The following is an 18,742-nucleotide window of genomic DNA, read 5'->3' as shown; positions in this document are numbered from 1 at the left end:
AAGGGCTACAGCGGTGAGCTACCAGACCCATCAACCCTCAACCCACTACTTGCCTATGCTGACATGGAACCAGACTCTCTTCCCCTTATCTGCAGAATGAACATCACATCTGACAAACCACTCGTGGACTCCATTTTTGCCAAGGTACAAACTGGCAGTATCCTATCATATCAACACCCACCACCTCCACCTGACAGTGTTGTCATCCATGAGGATGCACCACCGTTCCCAAAAGTGCCACTGGACGGTTACCATTTACATCCAACAGACTGTTCATACGAGATCATGACGGATCAAGAAAAGCTTCACCTCAGTTCTCTGTCTGTGACTTTGTCACAGTCACACCTGATTGAGGAAGCAACCAGATGCCAAAGTGAAACACCTGAGTGGCATTCACTGAGGAAGGAGAGAGTGACTGCTTCACATTTCCGGGAGGTAAGCCATGTTAGAGGTACAAGCACAGCAGAAAAACTGGCAGAAAGAATTATCAGAGGGACAAGACAAACACCACTAATGAAAAGGGGGCTGGAAATGGAAGCAGGTGCATTGAAGGACTATGCAGTTCAAAAAAATCTTTATCTGACAAAGTGTGGGCTAGTCGTGCATCCGGACGCACCTTGGCTGGGTGCATCCGGATGCACGACTAGCCCACACTTTGTCAGATTAAGATTTTTCTCTAGCCTAGTATATGACCCACTTGAGCGACCATCATTTGGTCTAGTTGAAATGAAATGCCCAAATGTAGCCAGCTACATAGACTGCAAGTTCCTGAGATTTTATCATGGCCTACACAAATTGAAGGAAAGCCATTGTTATTATTGGCAAGTCCAGGGACAGTTACTCATCACAGGCATGGAATGGTGTGATTTTGTTGTCTGTGCCCACGATGACATTTTCGTGCAGCGCATTTGCCGAGACAGCACTGTATTAAGCTCCCTGAAAGAGAGATGTGATTTGTTTTTCTTTAACACATACATGTCAAAATACCTCTCTATGAAAAGTAACTGAACAGACACATTAATTATTGTACAATCATTTTAAAATTTATTTTGTCAACTGTCTTATTTACAACATTGTAATATTAAAGGAGCGCTATGCAGTTTTGGTCATTTCTTCGCTTTTTTTCTCTATAGAGCTCCCCCTACATATAGATATTTGGCAGCTCCTATGTTTACTAGTGTCTGACTCCTCGCTCGGTCAGCCTGCCGTTTCCTCTTTCTCTGTTCCTCCGACAATGCTTTCCTAGCTTTCTGCTTCTTTTTGGCCAGCTCAGCCATGACGATAGTGTGAAAAACTAAAAAAACATTTCTATATGTTAAGTGTCCATACACAACATTAAATTGCAAGCATGTTAGCATCCTTATTGACAGTTATACAACATCTTAGAACATTTGGCACTAAGGTCAGAAACTGGACCACGCACATGTCAGTCCTTTTGCTTACTGCTCTTCTCTGTATTTAAAAATACAATTAATGCGCTAGTAGATAGCCTAGATCTAGATAGTTTTAGATAGATACTTTACTCATCCCGAGGGAAATTCAAGGTTTCCAGTAGCTTACAACAACACACACCACACATGCAACATTTAAACAGATAATAATACTAGTCATTGTTGACAGCTCAAATACATAGGCCTATATATTAAACACATTGGACATTTTAATTTACCTTGTGAAAAACCTTATGTCATCATCAGATCCAGCAAACCGCTCCAAGCAGAACTTGCTGCTGATAGTTATCTCCTCAATTTGATTTCGGAGCCTTGCTATCTCTACACTAAGTTCTTCATTGTGGTCAAGGGACATATCCAGCGCAGCAGGTTCAGTGATGTTAAGGTAGTCATGGTCAGGAGGACAGTCCAATTCCACAGACGGATTATTCATGGTTTCTGTGTTGGGACGCTCGGTCCTTTCCCAAACTCCGGGCCGTGGGGCTGGAACACTGAAATTGTTCCATTAAAACAGCACTGGAACAGCTCCCTTCTTCAGACGTCTGCGCCCAGCTGGAGTCGGAGGCTCTATCACATCTTCACTTAGAAAGTGTCGGCTGCAGACTCGTGTGTTTGTTTTAAGAAAGTTGACTCGTCGAATGTTAATCACCCACCGTTTATGTAATTCACTGTCTTTGGGAAAAGTAAAAAAAAAAACGAACAGAATAATTGCATCTGGCAGACACTGTACATTGCGGCACACAGCAGTGATGGCTGGAAGAGCTGTCATCCCGTTTTTGAAAGGACACTTTCGTACGTTTACACGTCATCGTATTATAAGTCAAGACGAAGTATTACAAGTAAAAACATAAACATTAAGATAAACAACAACAACGACGAAAATTAACCGTTTCGGATGTTTTTGACGACAAGCATTCAATGCTAGCATACGGTAGCACATTATTTTACGATAACCGGAAGTTTACATCCATCCTGAGATTTAACCGGAAATACGTCATGCTCGCCTGTGCATATCGCCTATTTCTACCAAGTTTCAATAGGCCCTTTTCACGTGACGTCAGACAACTTCCGTTCTGCCGCGATGCAGGTTATGTTTACATCCGGTGTCGCTTAGGAACGCTTAGCTAGTAGCACATCATTATGGAGTTCACCCAGTCCCTTTCACATCTGCCACCAATACGACTTAACGACGTAGAACGACTTGCTGACAAGTGGTCCCTTACTTCAAGATCGAAGCTTGATAAAGGCTACAAGTTCTTCGTTGAAGGTTACCTGTTTGATTATGAAGGTACGTGTTTATCTTTATTTAGCTTAAATTAGCCCTATGCTAGCGAAGGTTATGAGCTGACGAAGTTTCTGTTTTGCAGCCTCTTTTTAATATTACTGCTGTTTGTATCGACCGTAAGATAAGAGTCAGTAATGTATTAATGGCTAATGCTGCGCCCTTTCTCCCAATCACTGTATTGAAACAGTCTCAAGTGTAGTTAACGGTGAGGTGACAGTGAGAGGGCGATGTTACAGGTCCATGAAGAAAAATGAGGAGGCTCATCGGCTTCAGGTTTCTCAGATAAACAGTTCTCTAACATTATGATAAGATAGGTTAAGATAGATAAGTTTTCTTTTGTTGTGTTTTGCTGCGGTTGCAGATTTAATAAGAATGATTCCACAAAGTTCCACTGTGGATCAGTTTGTTTCTCAGTCTGAGCTCTGATTTTGTATCATTAAACTTAATACACAACGAAATTCTTACAAACCGATGTGGGTTGTTGACGGCAATAAAGACTGGGAAAGATTCTGTGATAACTCAAAATGTTCAAATTTTCGATAAGTGTTGGCACTACTTGTCAAAGGTTTCAGAACAGCCAATTTTTCTTAATTAAAAAAAGAAATTGGGTTTTGAAAATTGTGTACAGTAGTTTATAATGAAACGCAGAAAAAATGTTTTGTAAGTACAGCACTAATTGTTATGTCTCTATGAACAGGTTACACTAGACTCTGCAGAGGTTCCTGTGGTACTCAATCACATGTCATGTTCCTGCTCTGCTGGGAAAGCACTATGTAATCACATAGTAGCACTTCTTTTTCAAAGTGCTCACTATGTTACCATGGGCTTTAAGACAGTGCCATTGCCTCTGTCATGCACCAGCGCACTGCAGACCTGGCACCGGCCTAGGACACAGGTCAGACATTATTTGTTACACTGATGCAGAACTTTGCAGTTTGTATTGACTTTTGACAATGTATTGTTCATCATTATTATATCACAGGGAATTGTACCAGAGGCCACCAATGATATGGCGGTGTGTAAACCAGCGGCTAAGAAAAAAACAAGTGTCAGAGCTGGTGTGAAGTGCACACTGTACCGAGCCTATGATGGTGAGTCTGAATGAGCCCCCCGCCTGTACTAGAGCACAAAGACTTTAGTGCATTTCTAAAATAATACAAACATAAAAGTGATTATTATTTGTTACTTTTTATATAGACTTTCAGTGGATATTTTTTTATTTGTATTAGAAGCATGTACGAGACTGGATGAGTGTGGTTGTCTTTTTTAGTGAAAAAGATAAGGTGGCATTTAATGAAATCTAAACTTGACATATCTCACTTTCATGCCAGGGCCTATTCCGGATCCTCACGTCATGGCCAGTGCTGAGAAACTGAAAGACATCCGTCCACAACCAGGGATTTGCAAATTGCTGCACGGGCTTGAGGGCCTTAATTTGGTGGACTCTAAATTTGGCCCTGTGCCATTTGGGTCTGTGCTTTCTTACCAGTGCCCTCTAGAATTAAGTAGAGATATTATTAAACACCCTGGTGCCAGTGAGTTTCCTCAGTTGCCTATTGAAGGTTACAACTTAAAATTTCCCATTGATTTTGAGCCCAACTACATACAACAATGTCATTTGGACAGCCTGATTGTGTCAGAGGAGATGTCTGCTGCTATTGAAGCAGAAACAAGAATGCAGTCAGAATGCCAGCTGTGGAGCCAGGTACGCAAACCCCGACTGACAGCCAGCAGATTCCGTGAAATATGCCATGTTCGTGGGGAGTTGTCTGCCAAGGCTTTGGCAACCCGCATTCTGAGAGGAACTCCTCAGACAGCTGCTATGAGAAGAGGGTTGGATCTGGAACCTGAGATACTGAGGCAATATTCTGATTTTTGTGATGTCTCTCTGAAACAATGCGGGGTCATCATCCACCCTGATTCACCTCACCTTGCAGCCAGCCCGGATGCTAAAGTCTTCTGCCCAACAGAAGCACCACCATTTGGTCTTGCTGAGGTTAAGAGTTGCGATGTTGAAAATGTTACCCAAGTTAAACACCTGATCACAGTTAAAGGCCAGGCCTGCCTTAAGAAGAGCCACAAATACTACTATCAGGTTCAAGGCCAACTCGCCTTAAGCGGACTTCAGTGGTGTGACTTCATTACAGATACCCGCACTGACTTCACAGTTGAGAGAATCTTTAGGGATGAGGAGATTATCCACTCAATGCGACAGAAGCTTGATCATTTCTATTATAACATCTACATGGATGTCTTCTTAAGTTATAAAACATAAGGCAGAATTTTATGTGTAAATAGTGTTAAGGTAAATGTGGAAGGTGAACCTTTGACATTTTTTTCTTTAACTGCAAATTAACTTGTCATATACTGTATATCTCCTATGTACTGAAACACACATTTTGAAAAGGATTGTGATGTAAATGTCGACATGTTTTTCTTTAACTGCAAATGAACTTAATTGTGTTATATACTGTATATCTATGTATTGAAATACAAATCTTGAAAAGGATTGCGATGTTGTAAATGCTCTTACCAAAATCAAAAAGGATTGGAAGCAGTTGCTTGCAAACATATATTTAATAGTTCCATCAGTGCCATGACACATAAGCACATAACATGGTTAATAGTTGGATATTTTTACAATATATCACATTAGGTTCATTAATAGCTATGAAAAAGTTATTACCCTTAACAAAAACATACAGTATAACATTAGATCAATTAAATTACCAACAAAGTTAATTCATATTTACATTTTTTTGTACATACAATACAGTAATATAAAAGTACTTCTATTTACAGCCCATCTAGCTTACTCAGGAAATATACAACTTCCAGTTGACAAAAACATCAGACTGGTTTGTCTCCTTTAATGTCAAGAGGTCCCTGATAGTTCGACATGAGGCAGCAGATGGCCCACAGCTGATTCACTGAACCCACTGTGGAAAGAGGAACAAGCCCATCCCAGATATGGTACTCCTTCACCCTCCGTATGGCCCTCTCGACTAAAATCCTCAGCCGGGCGATGGCCTGGGTCTTAAGAGTGTCCTCCCTGCTGAGCTGAGGAGATTTTTTTAACATTCAGCTTTGACCAGGAATCAATATTTATCTAGCTATCATGCACAACAGTATTTGAATAGGTGAGTTACTATACATTCATGAATAAACTAACTGCCTAACAAAGGGTTAGATAGCTAGCTAAGTAAACTTGTTACATTACAGCCAGGCAGCAATGTAACGCTACCTTTAACGTTATCGGTATCTGGTACTAAGTTGTTGTTAGCTAACGTTAGCCCACTTTTAAGTAACTAAGGCAGTGAACAATTATGAATTAACAATAACGTTAGCAAGTTACAAACCATTGCATATACGTAAACATTATTACTCTTAACTTTACTAATTTAACTTAAACGTACCTTTTGGAATTTCTTCAAGTAGCTAGCTTGCTAGTTAGTGGTCAACGGTTGTATTTTCGTTGAGAAGTCTCAGGTTACGGGCGAACGGAAGTGAAGTTAACCTGCTACGCGGAAAGGCGGAAGTTAGATGACGTCATCGTGAAAAGGGCCTATTCTGAAATGTTAAATCCAACAAAACAAAGCATGGCTAGTTACTTTGTATCCATTCAGTGTCACTGTCAAAAGCAGATTGTTGATTTTACTGGATAGGCCAAGTTGTTTCCTCACACCACACAATGAGACTTATGTTTTAAATCTTTAGTCCAGTTTGCATTGACAAAGTTTGTATAGGTGATCATTTTCGTGTTCATTTGATATGCAAGAAATTCTAATTCTAGAATCAGCTCTGCACGTGTCGGCCGTCTGTGCACACGTGTTCTGTGGCCTGGACCGAGGTTGTGCGCCAGCTGGAATCACCAGGCTCACCTTTGGACTAAAATAATGTATAGTTCAAATCATAATACGTATTCATCTATTGGTATCTTGTTGACCTAATCCATTATCTGAGACCATCAGTAACTAAATCGTTATAAAGTCATGAATCAATGTGCCCATTCCTAGGCTATATCTCAGGCCTAGGCGAGAACGCACCTGGCCACACTCGGCCTCAGAACACGAGCCATTTCCACACAAAGTCAATGATGGATGGATGGACATGTGCATGTGCCTCTTGTTGATAACGCTCCTGAAAGCCGCAGACATCGATTACATTTCTAATTATTTTGTTCTAAGAAATTACAAAAACTGTAATACCCATGCATATATTTTAAACACTGTGCACTGCAGTCATGTTCACTAACAGATCCTATACGACGAAAAATGCTGGCAAGAACATTTTGGTGAGTAGGTCTATTTCACCTATTGTCTATGACATATGATCAATGCTTCTGATTGGACAATTAGATTTTGCATAGGCAAAAAGAATAGTAGCGCGTGGCTCATTTTCTTCACAAATCATAGATATTTCTCTATGTACTTGCTAAGGTCAGGACATTCTCATTATGAGTTGTTATAGATCAAGTGTGTGTGTGTGTGCCAGGTTGTGGCAGACCTTACCCTCTCACTACAGGTCCTGTAGCTGCCAAGCTCCTGCTAGTAGAATGGCTCTACAAACACACACTATAATTAATTCTGTAAGATTTTTAATTGATGAAATAACCCTTGATTTTGAAGACCCTTGATTAGGTGACAGTACAGAATGTCAGCTTTTATTTTATAAACCAAAACACAACCAAAACAAACAGCAAATGCATCCAACACGTTTGTAGAGCTTGATGTAGTCATTGTGTGCAAGGAATATGGGACCAAATACTAAACTTTTGACTACCTTGATACACTATATATTAATTTGTCCAAATACTTATGACTTCTTCACATGGGGGGCGTGGGGACGACTAGATACATAAAGTGCTTTCATTTCTAAGGTAAAACCCTCAAATAAAAGGTGACATTCTGTACTATCGCCCCATATAAAACATCTGAACTCAAATCCCAAATGCTGGAGTATAGAGACAAAAATGTTAGCTTCACTGTCCAAATACATATGGAGGGGAGTGTACATACATACAGGCATGAGATAAGACAACCAAAATCATAAGGACATTCATGACATTTGTATTTCTTGGCCTACTTTTTATCCAAATTTAATCATTCCTTGAGCCCACTCTTTGATGGTATCTTACAGTGTGGCTTTCACACATCTCCATTCCAGTTAAGAGTCATGGTATACAGATATTATAATACAGATAAATCAAGAATAAGGACAAAATCAACAGCTGCATTTACTAACATTTGCAGACAATTGTCAGATTGTTAGTTATCCAAATAGAAAAAAAGAAACAGTAAATATACATTGCCTTCTCTAGCCTATAAAGCTACCAGGCCTGATATCCACTGTTTTTTGTCTAGTAAGGTACACAATATACTCTTTAAAATAATGTTTTAGCTACAGTACTGAATTACCCAAAAAGTACACAATTTGACATGTACAATATAGTTCAGTTTTTAATAAGAACAAAGAAAGTCGGCACAAGCAAGAATAAACCCTGTCATTCTACCATTGAATTTGCACCTTTACTACCAAGAGGCTATTGATACAGGAAGAAATCACTGGTTGGACTGCCAAATGAGGCAACCCTATATCGTCATCAATATCACCACATTCAATGTTTTGAAATGTCTTTCCTATAACAAATTTGAGAAAAGTACAAAGATGAAATTGGGCACCAGGTGGGAATAAGTTTCATTAAATGATAGGCCCATAACATGATCATAGTCGGGACACATGAAATTCAAGTATCAAAATGATTAAGATGACACTAACTAACTGTAGAGGAAAATACAAGGACAGTAAAAATTATGGGAAAATAAACATAATATGACACAATCAACAATACATTAGGCCAGACGTCGGCAACCCTAGTCCTGGAGTGCCACAGGCACTTCATGTTTTTGATTTAACCGACCTGGAAGACCAGGTGTGTTGAATTTAGGCTATCACTGAACTTAGCTCAGTTGGTCAGGTGTGGTGCCTAGTTGGAACAAAATCCTGAAGTACCTGCAGCACTCCTGGAACAGGGTTGCCTACCCCTGCAGTAGGAAATGTTTTGCATTTAAGGCAGTAATATTTCCTCCAAAAAGTAGGAGCTAGATAGCTATGTTAATTACATGTTAATTCCAAAACTAGACCCAACGTGACCCCCCCCGCCAATGTTTTCTTGTACAAAATAACAATGCCTTGCTCTGAAAATAAGCACTTTCATTTGAGTTGTCTTCAAACGTTTCTGAGTGAGAATCAAAGAGTTCATATGGCCAGCAGTGGGTTGTGTTCTGGATGTTTTTGGTCTTCTTCACAGTGAGGTTTGTCAGGGCTTATCAGGCTGGAGCATGGTGGTGTCACTCAGCCTATTGTCTGGCACAAACCTAAACAGTTGGCACAGATCTGGCACAGCACGGGAAGGCATTGTTGTTTGTTTGTTCTGTTGTTTGTACGGTTAACGGTTGCCTTTCATGGCCTCCTTAGCAGCCAAGATTAGAGGTGTAAGACTGGAGAGGGGCTTTGCCAGCTTCAGGAAGGGATGCTAGACAAACGGAAGAGAAGGAGGAGAAAGAGAGCAAAGGGTTAACATTAGAGCTCATCTCTATTGTAGTACATGCAGACAGGGTAGTGATGGAGGAATATACAGCCAAATCCAACCAATCAAGTTAACACAAGAGTAGAAGAGCAAATCACAAAGGAAGCCATAGATAGGATGGGGCATCACCTGCAGCAGCTCTTTGCCCCCGCCTCTCTTCTCCACGTCCATTTCCAGGCAGAGGTTAAGGAAGTCTCTGAATATGGGAGACAGCTTCTCTGGGTTCTGCAGCTCTGGAGTCCCATTTGTGGCGATCAGGTACAGTGCCTGGGGGAAAGGAAAGAAGAGAATTGTGAGGTGCTGGAAAAGTATGTTACATCCATGTCAGTCTTGTATCACTATGGAACTAGCTTTTGATGCACTGTGATATAGTAAAACAAGGAAATTGCATTTTAGGAGTGTGCTGCTCTATGGTTCACTTACTCTTAGCGGGTTCTCATTGAGGTATGGAGGCTCCCCCTCAACCATCTCAATGGCCATGATGCCCAGGGACCAGATATCAACCTTAGGCCCATAGGCCTTCCGTGTCACCACCTCAGGTGCCATCCAGTAAGGCGTACCCACCATGGTGCTGCGCTTGCTCTGCTCTGGAGTGATCTGGGCGCAGAAACCAAAATCGGCTGCACAGAGAGAAGGGAGGTGGGGGGGGGTTGTTGTCAAATGTTAGTGAGTACAAACAGTAGCACTAGCTTGTAATAGTCATTTGTTGACTATCCTTGCCAAAATTGTACTAATTTTTCATAGCATGCAGATGGCAGATGCCAGCTATAAATATGAATATGATTATAGAACCGTTATAGAACTGTTTTACAACATCAAAGCGAAACCATATACCCACAGACTGTCAATAAGGTAAATATCTACCCCCAACTATTAGGGCTGTTACTTCCTCTACTACTCTACATAGGTCATGGCCAGCCTGGGGTTGTTTAGGGGGAGAGGGAGACTCACTGAGCTTGACAGAGCCATCCATCCCCAGTAGCACGTTGTCACTCTTGATGTCACGATGGATGACCTGGTTTGCATGAAGGAACTCCAGTGCTTGTAAACACTTCAGATGGGGAAACCAATGGTGGGGGGGATAGCGCAATGGAGCAAGAGAGGGGATGAAGGAACAACAGTCAATATTTCCACATTAAATAAAGGCTCTACATGTGAACAACACACAAGTTACCCACCCAGCCACTGTTAAAGGGTAAACAGGTCAAGGTTAATGCAGTGTGCCGTATAAGAGCTGGTCACCTCTCTGCAGACAGCAGCTATCTGAGCCTCGTCCATGCAGGTCTCTGTCACCACATCAGTCAGCGAGCCACCAGCCAAGTACTCCATCACCACATAGAGCTCTTCCCCCACCAGGAAACTAACAAACACACAGACACCAAAGCCGGAGAGGTTGTTATGGTATCTTGTATTGTACAATACTGTACACCCAATAGTGTTCCACCATCACTAGGAAGTTAGGTTTGGCACACCCAACTTGCACCAAAGTTAGTGCTGTTAAGGTTAATTATATATTTGACCATTCTATTACCTGTCTACATAGTTGACAATGTTCGGATTCTTTAACTCTTTCATCACCATAATCTCATTGATGATCAGCTCCTTCTTGGGCTGCTTCTGTAGGTTGATCTGTTTAATGGCCACCTGTGAGAAACACAGGAAGGAAAGGTTCAAAATGATTCCTCTAAAATGGGTGAGTGATTAGTTATCCTGCAATCTCTCATCTCCTGCCAGGCTTACAGTTCTCAAACTCTTTCCACATTTCTGTATCTAGTCTCTGCCCCACTTTGCATGTCATTCCTCAACTCTCTTTCTCTCAAGGTCTCCTTCCTTTTACATATTCTCCTCAATCCATCCATCACCGGTCAGTCAACCAATGACAACCCTTAATTCCCCTTTACCTCCTGTCCGGTGGCGACATCAATGGCTGTGAACACTGTCCCTGAAGCCCTGCGGAGACAACGGTTACATATTTTCAATAACTCGGACACACACCTCTGTCACACACACACCCTCTTCTCATGCCCAAATACACCCCAATTACCACCTTCAAATAAACTTACCCCTGTCCAATTTTTTCATATCTTGTGTACTTTTTTTTGGGATCTCCAATGCTGACTATAGTTCCTGTGGGCAAAGATAAAGTTATACAGACCAGACCAATACTAAATTCCCCTGACAAGAGGGTTATATTAATAACTACCTGTAACATTGTCATTGTAAGAAATGTAGTGTGTTTACTCAGTTTGTCCATGATCTCCTCGTCTGACATCTTGCCCTTCTTCTTCTGTCTGTCTAGAGCCTTGGAGGCTGCGTCTCCATCTGGACACGTGGCTGGAGCGGGGATGGGGTCAATGACGGAGCGAGTGTAAACCTGCAGGAGAAACACACACACACAATAAATAAGCATGAGAGAATATGAGCGAATGCGAGCAAGAGCGAAATAAAAATTGAGGTGAGCTCCCGTCAAAATTACTCACACTCTTAGTGTATTCTGGACGTGGTGCCACAATGGGTGGGGGTGCTTCATCATCATCATCATCATCATCAATGTCCTTGATATTGGTTGATGAGGGTTCCGTGCCCTTTTTGACCGGCTATTGCATAAAATATAACAATAGACATTTCATACATTGCCCACACATATTTCGTTCACACATATTTTCGGGGCTGCTATGAATGAGGTCAAGGACCAAGAAATCCCAGCCCCATAGTATTCAGGTAGCTAGTAAGTAATCACTAGAAAGAAGTCAGTACTTACAGAGTGGGGTACTGTGGGGAAACCATCCTTTTCTAAAAATGAAAAGGGAGAGGGAAACAATTGCAGTCTTTAAAGAGTCTGTAACAAACTTAGAAAACAGCAAAGTGTCATCCATGTGAAAGCTCACCAGAGGAGGAGAAACTGAGGTATTTCTGGCGGCCATTGCCCGTAGAATCATAGAATTTGAGCACGTCGAGAACAGCCTGTGGGTTCTTCTTCTGCTCTGACTTGGTGATGTTTGACGTCTGGAGGAGCCGTGCCCATTGCTCTGGCATGCCCTATCAGAGAGGAGGATACAAAGAGGGGGTGGGGTCAGGGGTCAACTAACTAACTCGGGTAGAAAAGAAAACTAGCAGTACTACGGTCCTCCAGGCTGGGATTTGAGTATCCCTGGAGTAAGAGTTGAAAGAAAGTGTGTCTACTCACAGTGAATTCCCCAGTGACAGCATCAAAGCCAACGTGGATGGTGTGTTCAAAGTCTGAAGGCGGAGAGATCTCTGGTCTTTCTTTGTCCCGGTCTTTCTTTCTACCACCTGAAAATCATCAAATAAACCATCATTACATTCTCTGTTAATAAATGTGCTGAAATGTAATCAGATACAACAACGGATAGACTGAAATTGAACAGACCGAAATTCAACCTCTACTGCCACTGGATAGTCTGATGCATACAGATGGTAACTAAGATAAGATGGATTGGTTCTGAACTAAGATACACTGAATGAAATGTAGCCTCTATGTAGCCCCCCTTTAATGTAGCCCCCCTTTAAAAAAGGGCTGAGGCTGTGGCTCCATAGGTAACTGCCCCATCCCGCCCTGTGGATCTTTTTTCCCCCCAGAGCTGAAGATCCGAATCACATTCTGCGCATGAGTTTCTCTACTTTACGCAAAAATGTTTGTAGTCATCTTCCTTTCACATTTCTCACTGTCAATCGTGAATAATAATTTTTCAAGTTTTACAGGTGAAACATCCATGCAGCATCTGCTTACCAACCATTTGATCTCAATCAGTTTCATAGAGATATGCATTTAGGCTAGATCTTCTTGAGTTATAGTGTTGTTTTGAATTATGTACAGTGAGCGAATTTTAGAGCAGATGGTGTTAATAAACTGTAGCATAGTCTACCTGTGTTTAGTTTCAATCAAAGTACATATTTTGTGTAGTGGCGTATTCACATATTCACACAATCATCCTGAAATCTTTTAGGCTGTGTTTTTTGTATTACAGTAACGTTATATCAGGGATGAGCAACTTTGATGGGGGTGGGGGCCAACAGAAATCTGAGCTCATCTTCACAGCAGAGAAATTTCAGAGAGAAATTTCCTGCAATTATACACATTTTGCCATAGGGTGGAGAGAAATGTTTGCAGTTTTTAGTATGATATCTGAGTGAGACTGACTAATAAACATCAATGGGGGCCCCCCGGCTGGTCATTCGACCATGATAAGAAATCAAACACATTTTTGTTGCCATGGGCTAATTGACTGACATAAGAGAAAAACTGCTGATGCACAACCAAATTTCAAAATTACACCTTGTTTATTCTACTATTCTAACTCGCAACAGTAAGTTGAGACTGAGGGAATTGATCCGAGTGCCTTCAAAGCCCGCAGGCTGCCAGTTGGCCATCCCTGCGTTATACTATGCTATTATATTCGGTACTGTTATGTAGAATACTATCATTACCATGTGATCTTGCAGACATTGATTGAACTTTGATATAACATGCGCAGAATCTAATATGCGCAGAAGCTTCGGGACCGTCAGCTGTTGGTAAGATGGGTCCAGAAAAGTCGGATCCACAGCCACGCCGTTAAAAAAATAGGACAGCTGACCCATGCTTAAGAGCAGTGGTTCCCAGCCAGGAGTACTAGAACCCCTGGGGGTACTGTGCCTATCCACAAGGGGTACTTGAGAAGACTGATGAGACCATAAGCCTACTGGTAAAATGCACAGGAGGGGGTACTTCAGGGGTACTGCGGGCAGAATAAAATTCAGTTGGTGGTACAGTAACCGAAAAAGGCTGGGAACCACTGCTTTAGAGCCCCTGCCAGTGCACCACCTCTATGGACTCCAGTCTCACCTTTCTCTGCTCCTGAGAAAATTGAGATTATCTTGTTGCGGGGTTTCCTTTCCTCTGGAACCGAGGGCAGGGGCTTGGAGCTGTGATTGGCTGAGAGCGGGTCCTTGCTGGAGCCTGTGCTGAAGATCGTGCTGCTCATCCTGACCGGGGGGGCCGGGGGCTTGTCCTCGGGATCCCCATTATCACACATGGCCGCAGGGAGGGGGAAGGACAGAAAGAGGGTAACAAAGAGACAGACAGGAGGAAAGAGAGCGCTAATGTGCACAATAGACAGAGGTGGGTGCAGAGAGATCAGGAAAGGGAATCAGAATAGAAGGAGAGCACGGAGTGATATCTGCGAGACAAACAGAGACATGATCAGCTTAACCACACAAATGACAGGTGAACAAGAGCACATGCACATTGCCTAAGAGATTAGGTAGTATTTGCTTTTGAAGAGGCCAGTCCAGTTTTGTTTTGGTAAACCTCTTAATTTTGATCTTGAGGTGAAACAACACTGGATGGGTGTATTGCAGAGGCAATATGAAGGGACTGGCCATGAAAATAGGTAGGTCTAGAATAGATGATATGCACCTCATTAACAGCAATTACTGTCATTTATCAGAAATGTGTTGGATACAGAGCTAAGAAAGGCACTAGAAGTGCAGACTGTGGTGGGTTTTTAGAGGGTTAATAATTGATGTAGTAGAGATCAACAACAGGGAGGGTTGGGTGGAGAAGCAGCATCACAAAAAGCAGCCACATTACTAATGTGTAACTGTCTCCCTTTTATTGTATCCTTTGTCATCTCCATCTAATGATGTAAGATAAGTGGCCAGGTGAAAGCCAATTAATTACAAAAGGATATCCACTACATTGCTCTCACATGTATCCATCTTCTCAGATCAGTGTAGATGAAAGAGAGGAATCCATGTCAGACTATCGAGAAACACAAGAAATGGACTGGGTATTATCAGGACCATCATCATAATCACCTTTCAGATCATTAACTTTAGCTAGTCAGGATGGAGAGAAGAAAGTAGAGGAATAAATATAAATTCTCTCACTCAGCCACATTCAATACCATTGACCTAATGTTAGGTCAAGGTTTCTGAAAAGTGCAACACAGCAGGGAACTAGTACTCCAGATCACTCCCTATTACTTCCAAACGTGAATTTCCATGATGGAAAAATCATTCTAGATTCACTGTGAAAGATCAGATGCTCTGTGAAAGATCAAACGTAATACTTGCAGGTGAACCTAGCTAAATAGTTAGGCCTGATTACACGATGATATTAAGGCTAGGCTAGTTAGCTAACTCTTTTACCTATTCAACTAAGTTACCTAAAGCAAGTTAGGCTAACAGTTGTCCGGAGTTCAGTTAGCCAGCTAGCTACCTAAAGTTATCTAGGCTAACAGTTACTTGAGTTTAGTTAGCCAGCTAGTTAGCTAATTGCACATAGTTAGCTAGCTAACGTTAGCTAGCACGGCTAACAACATCAGAAATGTGCATTAGTGTGAATTAGCTAGCTAGTTCTGCTATTGCTAGCGCTAGATTAACAAGCTAGTTTATCTCCAAGGACGAAAGCCAGACAATAACGATACCCTGCTTGACAATACAAATTTACATTTGGTAAGCAACATAACTGCATTAGCTAGATAGCGCGTATGCTCGGTGCCGGTAATAATTTAAGGGTCTTTTATTTGCTAGCCAATGATGTCGACTCGCAACTCACCAGGCAGACGCCACACACCACAGAAAACTTGGGTCCAAATCCTCGACGCTGTGAAAGCTTTAATTTGTACATACGTAAAACAAAAGTTATGATATTATGTAGTACTTGCACAAGTTACACGATATACAGAGTAACCCAATGTATGATTTCAACAGTTCCTAGATAACTTTTTCGTCAATCTTTTCGGCCGGATGGATACTTCTTCTTCTTCTTCTTCTTCTTTGGTATCATGGCATTCGCACATTTTGTTTGTGTATGCTGCCACCTACTGTGCGGTAGGATGTGCTCAACCACGTTAACGTGATACAAAAAGAAAAAAAGAAAGGGGGAAAAGGAAACAAAATCGCACCACTAACTAACCCTACACCTATTTACCATTATATAATCAAAATAAAAAACACTACCCAATTCCCCTACTTTGACCCTATCTGCTCCTGCACCATGCCACCGACCTGGGAGGACGGGACACTACCACTCAACACACCCTTTAACTCTTCTGAAGTCAAATCTTGTATACCCAAATTATTCTCTGCAGCTGCCACCACAACATATATTTTCTGTGATTCACATTCCATTTCTACAGTACAGTTGATAACCATTGCTATGAACACTAAGAACCCAACCTTACTGAAGCATTTCTCCCGAGTGGCGCAGCGGTCTAAGGCACTGCATCTCAGTGCTTGAGGCGTCACTACAGACCCCCTGGTTCAATTCCAGGCTGTATCACAACCGGCGGTGATTGGGAGTCCCATAGGGTGGCGCACAATTGGCCCAGCGTCGTCCGGGTTTGGCCGGTGTAGGCCGTCATTGTAAATAAGAATTTGTTCTTAACTGACTTGCCTAGTTAAATAAAGGTAAAATATATATATTTTTTTTTATATAACTCGTTGGCCTATCCATCTGTGCTGGCACAGATACACTACTCACAGGGATCCTCTCAGGATCCCTCACCCTCAACCCACCCTCCTCTACTTTCTTCACTGCCTCAGCTTACGAGACCTTCTGCACTACTCTGACTCTGGCCACCTCACCTGCCTCTCTCGCACCGGACACTTCCGATCCCCAGCAACATAGGCACCCCTACAGTTGACACACACAACTTTATCCACTGAAACTACACAAGCCCTCCTGCACACTTCCCACATCTTGGAATCTACCCTCCTACACACATGACATGACCATAAACGTTGCACCTGATTCGGCACAAAAGCTCTAACAGGATAACTGATATCTCCTAACATGACTTTGTCAGGTAAAAACTCAGTGACTCCTCTGTTTCACGACTCTCCCCACCGGGTCTGCGTTGCACCAAACGGCGGGCACCACAAACACCAGGAATCCTCAACCTCTATTGCTCCACCTGCACACTTAATGCTACCCCAGAAATCACTAATTTTCCCCCTCCTATCATTCACTATCATTCCTCCTCAGAAATCTACGGAAGTCCAGAGAGTACATATGAATACAAAAAAAAATCCCTGGTTATGTCGAGATCCAAACATATTTATCTCATGACCACGACATAACACAAATTGTTTTGTCAAGATCACAAGGTACATTTTCTCATGATCACGACATAACAGAAGTTGTTTGTCGAGGTCACGAGATAAACTCTATAAATAGAAGTAGACGTATTGATGATAGATTGACAGAGTGGCTGAGGCGGCAGCGCATAGTTTTTTATTGATTGCTACACTAAGGGTTGGTACATTTCATGCTACCATCATGCTTTCATTTGTGTTTGGAGCTCATTATCAGTTTATAAGTTAGAACGTTAGCAAGTTAAATGTCTCTTACCTTGAGCTAAGAGCTCTTGGGGCATCTAAGCCCTCGTGGGGCATTAAAGTCCTGAACGATGCCTGACAGGCAGCACTGTCTCCCAGGCTGTGTGGCGCCCCCAAGACCACAGCCAATCACATGCAAGCAACAACGCAGCTATCCACTACCAAGGACTGTGGCCTTTCCTTCTCCATGGCCTACGTGATTAAGACATTTAAGCATGTTAACCCCCGCAAGGCTGCCGGCCCAGACGGCATCCCTAGCCGTGTTCTCAGAGCATGCGCAGACCAGCTGGCTGGTGTGTTTATGAACATATTCAATCTCTCCCTTTCCCAGTCTGCTGTTCTCACATGCTTCAAGATGGCCACCATTGTTCCTGTACCCAAGAAAGCAAATGTAACTGAACTAAATGACTATCGCTCTGTAGCACTCACCTCTGTCATCATGAAGTGCTTTGAGAGACTAGTCAAGGATCATATCACCTCTACCTTACCTGTCACCCTAGACCCACTTCAATTTGCTTACCGCCCCAATAGATCCACAGACGATGCAATCGCCATCACACTGCACACTGCCCTATACCATCTGGACAAGAGGAATACCTATGTAAGAATGCTGTTCATTGACTATAGCTCAGCATTCAACACCATAGTACCCTCCAAGCTCATCATTAAGCTCGAGGCCCTGGGTCTGAACCCCGCCCTGTGCAACTGGGTCCTAGACTTCCTCACGGGCCGCCCCCAGGTGGTGAAGGTAGGAAACAACATCTCCACTTTGCTGATCCTCAACACTTGGGCCCCACAAGGGTGCATGCTCAGCCCCCTCCTGTACTCCCTGTTCACCCATGACTGCGTGGCCAAGCACGCCTCCAACTCAATCATCAAGTTTGCAGATGACACAACAGTAGTAGGCTTGATTACCAACAATGACGAGACCGCCTACAGGGAGGAGGTGAGGGCTCTGGGAGTATGGTGCCAGGAAAATAACCTCTCACTCAACATCAACAAAACAAAGGAGATGATTGTGGACTTCAGGAAACAGCAGAGGGTTCACCCTCCTATCCACATCGACGGGAC

At 42.5% G+C, this 18,742-nt stretch overlaps 1 protein-coding gene across 3 annotated transcripts; it reads right to left on the bottom strand.

The window, feature by feature from the left end:
• Positions 1-8,709: 8,709 nt before the first annotated feature.
• LOC121540274 (serine/threonine-protein kinase PAK 2) lies at positions 8,710-16,095 on the bottom strand. 3 transcript variants are annotated; one of them, XM_041849027.2, is made up of 16 exons: positions 15,888-16,095; positions 15,037-15,089; positions 14,172-14,505; positions 12,513-12,619; positions 12,214-12,364; positions 12,087-12,118; positions 11,806-11,922; positions 11,567-11,699; positions 11,389-11,452; positions 11,227-11,275; positions 10,857-10,969; positions 10,568-10,685; positions 10,277-10,376; positions 9,749-9,945; positions 9,455-9,592; positions 8,710-9,271 (listed from the first exon to the last, which is right to left on the bottom strand). In XM_041849027.2, the coding sequence occupies exons 3-16, from the start codon at positions 14,359-14,361 to the stop codon at positions 9,185-9,187; spliced, it is 1,596 nt and encodes a 531-aa protein (XP_041704961.2). In that variant the 5' UTR covers positions 14,362-14,505; positions 15,037-15,089; positions 15,888-16,095; the 3' UTR covers positions 8,710-9,184. The 3 variants fall into 3 exon arrangements, with proteins under 3 accessions (XP_041704961.2, XP_041704960.2, XP_041704962.2); XM_041849026.2 differs by lacking the exon at positions 15,037-15,089; XM_041849028.2 differs by lacking the exons at positions 15,037-15,089; positions 15,888-16,095 and having other exon boundaries at positions 14,172-15,030.
• Positions 16,096-18,742: the final 2,647 nt, after the last annotated feature.

The sequence above is a fragment of the Coregonus clupeaformis genome, chromosome 26 (assembly GCF_020615455.1).
Source record: "Coregonus clupeaformis isolate EN_2021a chromosome 26, ASM2061545v1, whole genome shotgun sequence".
In the NCBI taxonomy this organism is placed as follows: domain Eukaryota; kingdom Metazoa; phylum Chordata; class Actinopteri; order Salmoniformes; family Salmonidae; genus Coregonus; species Coregonus clupeaformis.
Note: the sequence above shows the minus strand (reverse complement) of the source record. Positions and strands in the feature narration are given on the sequence as shown.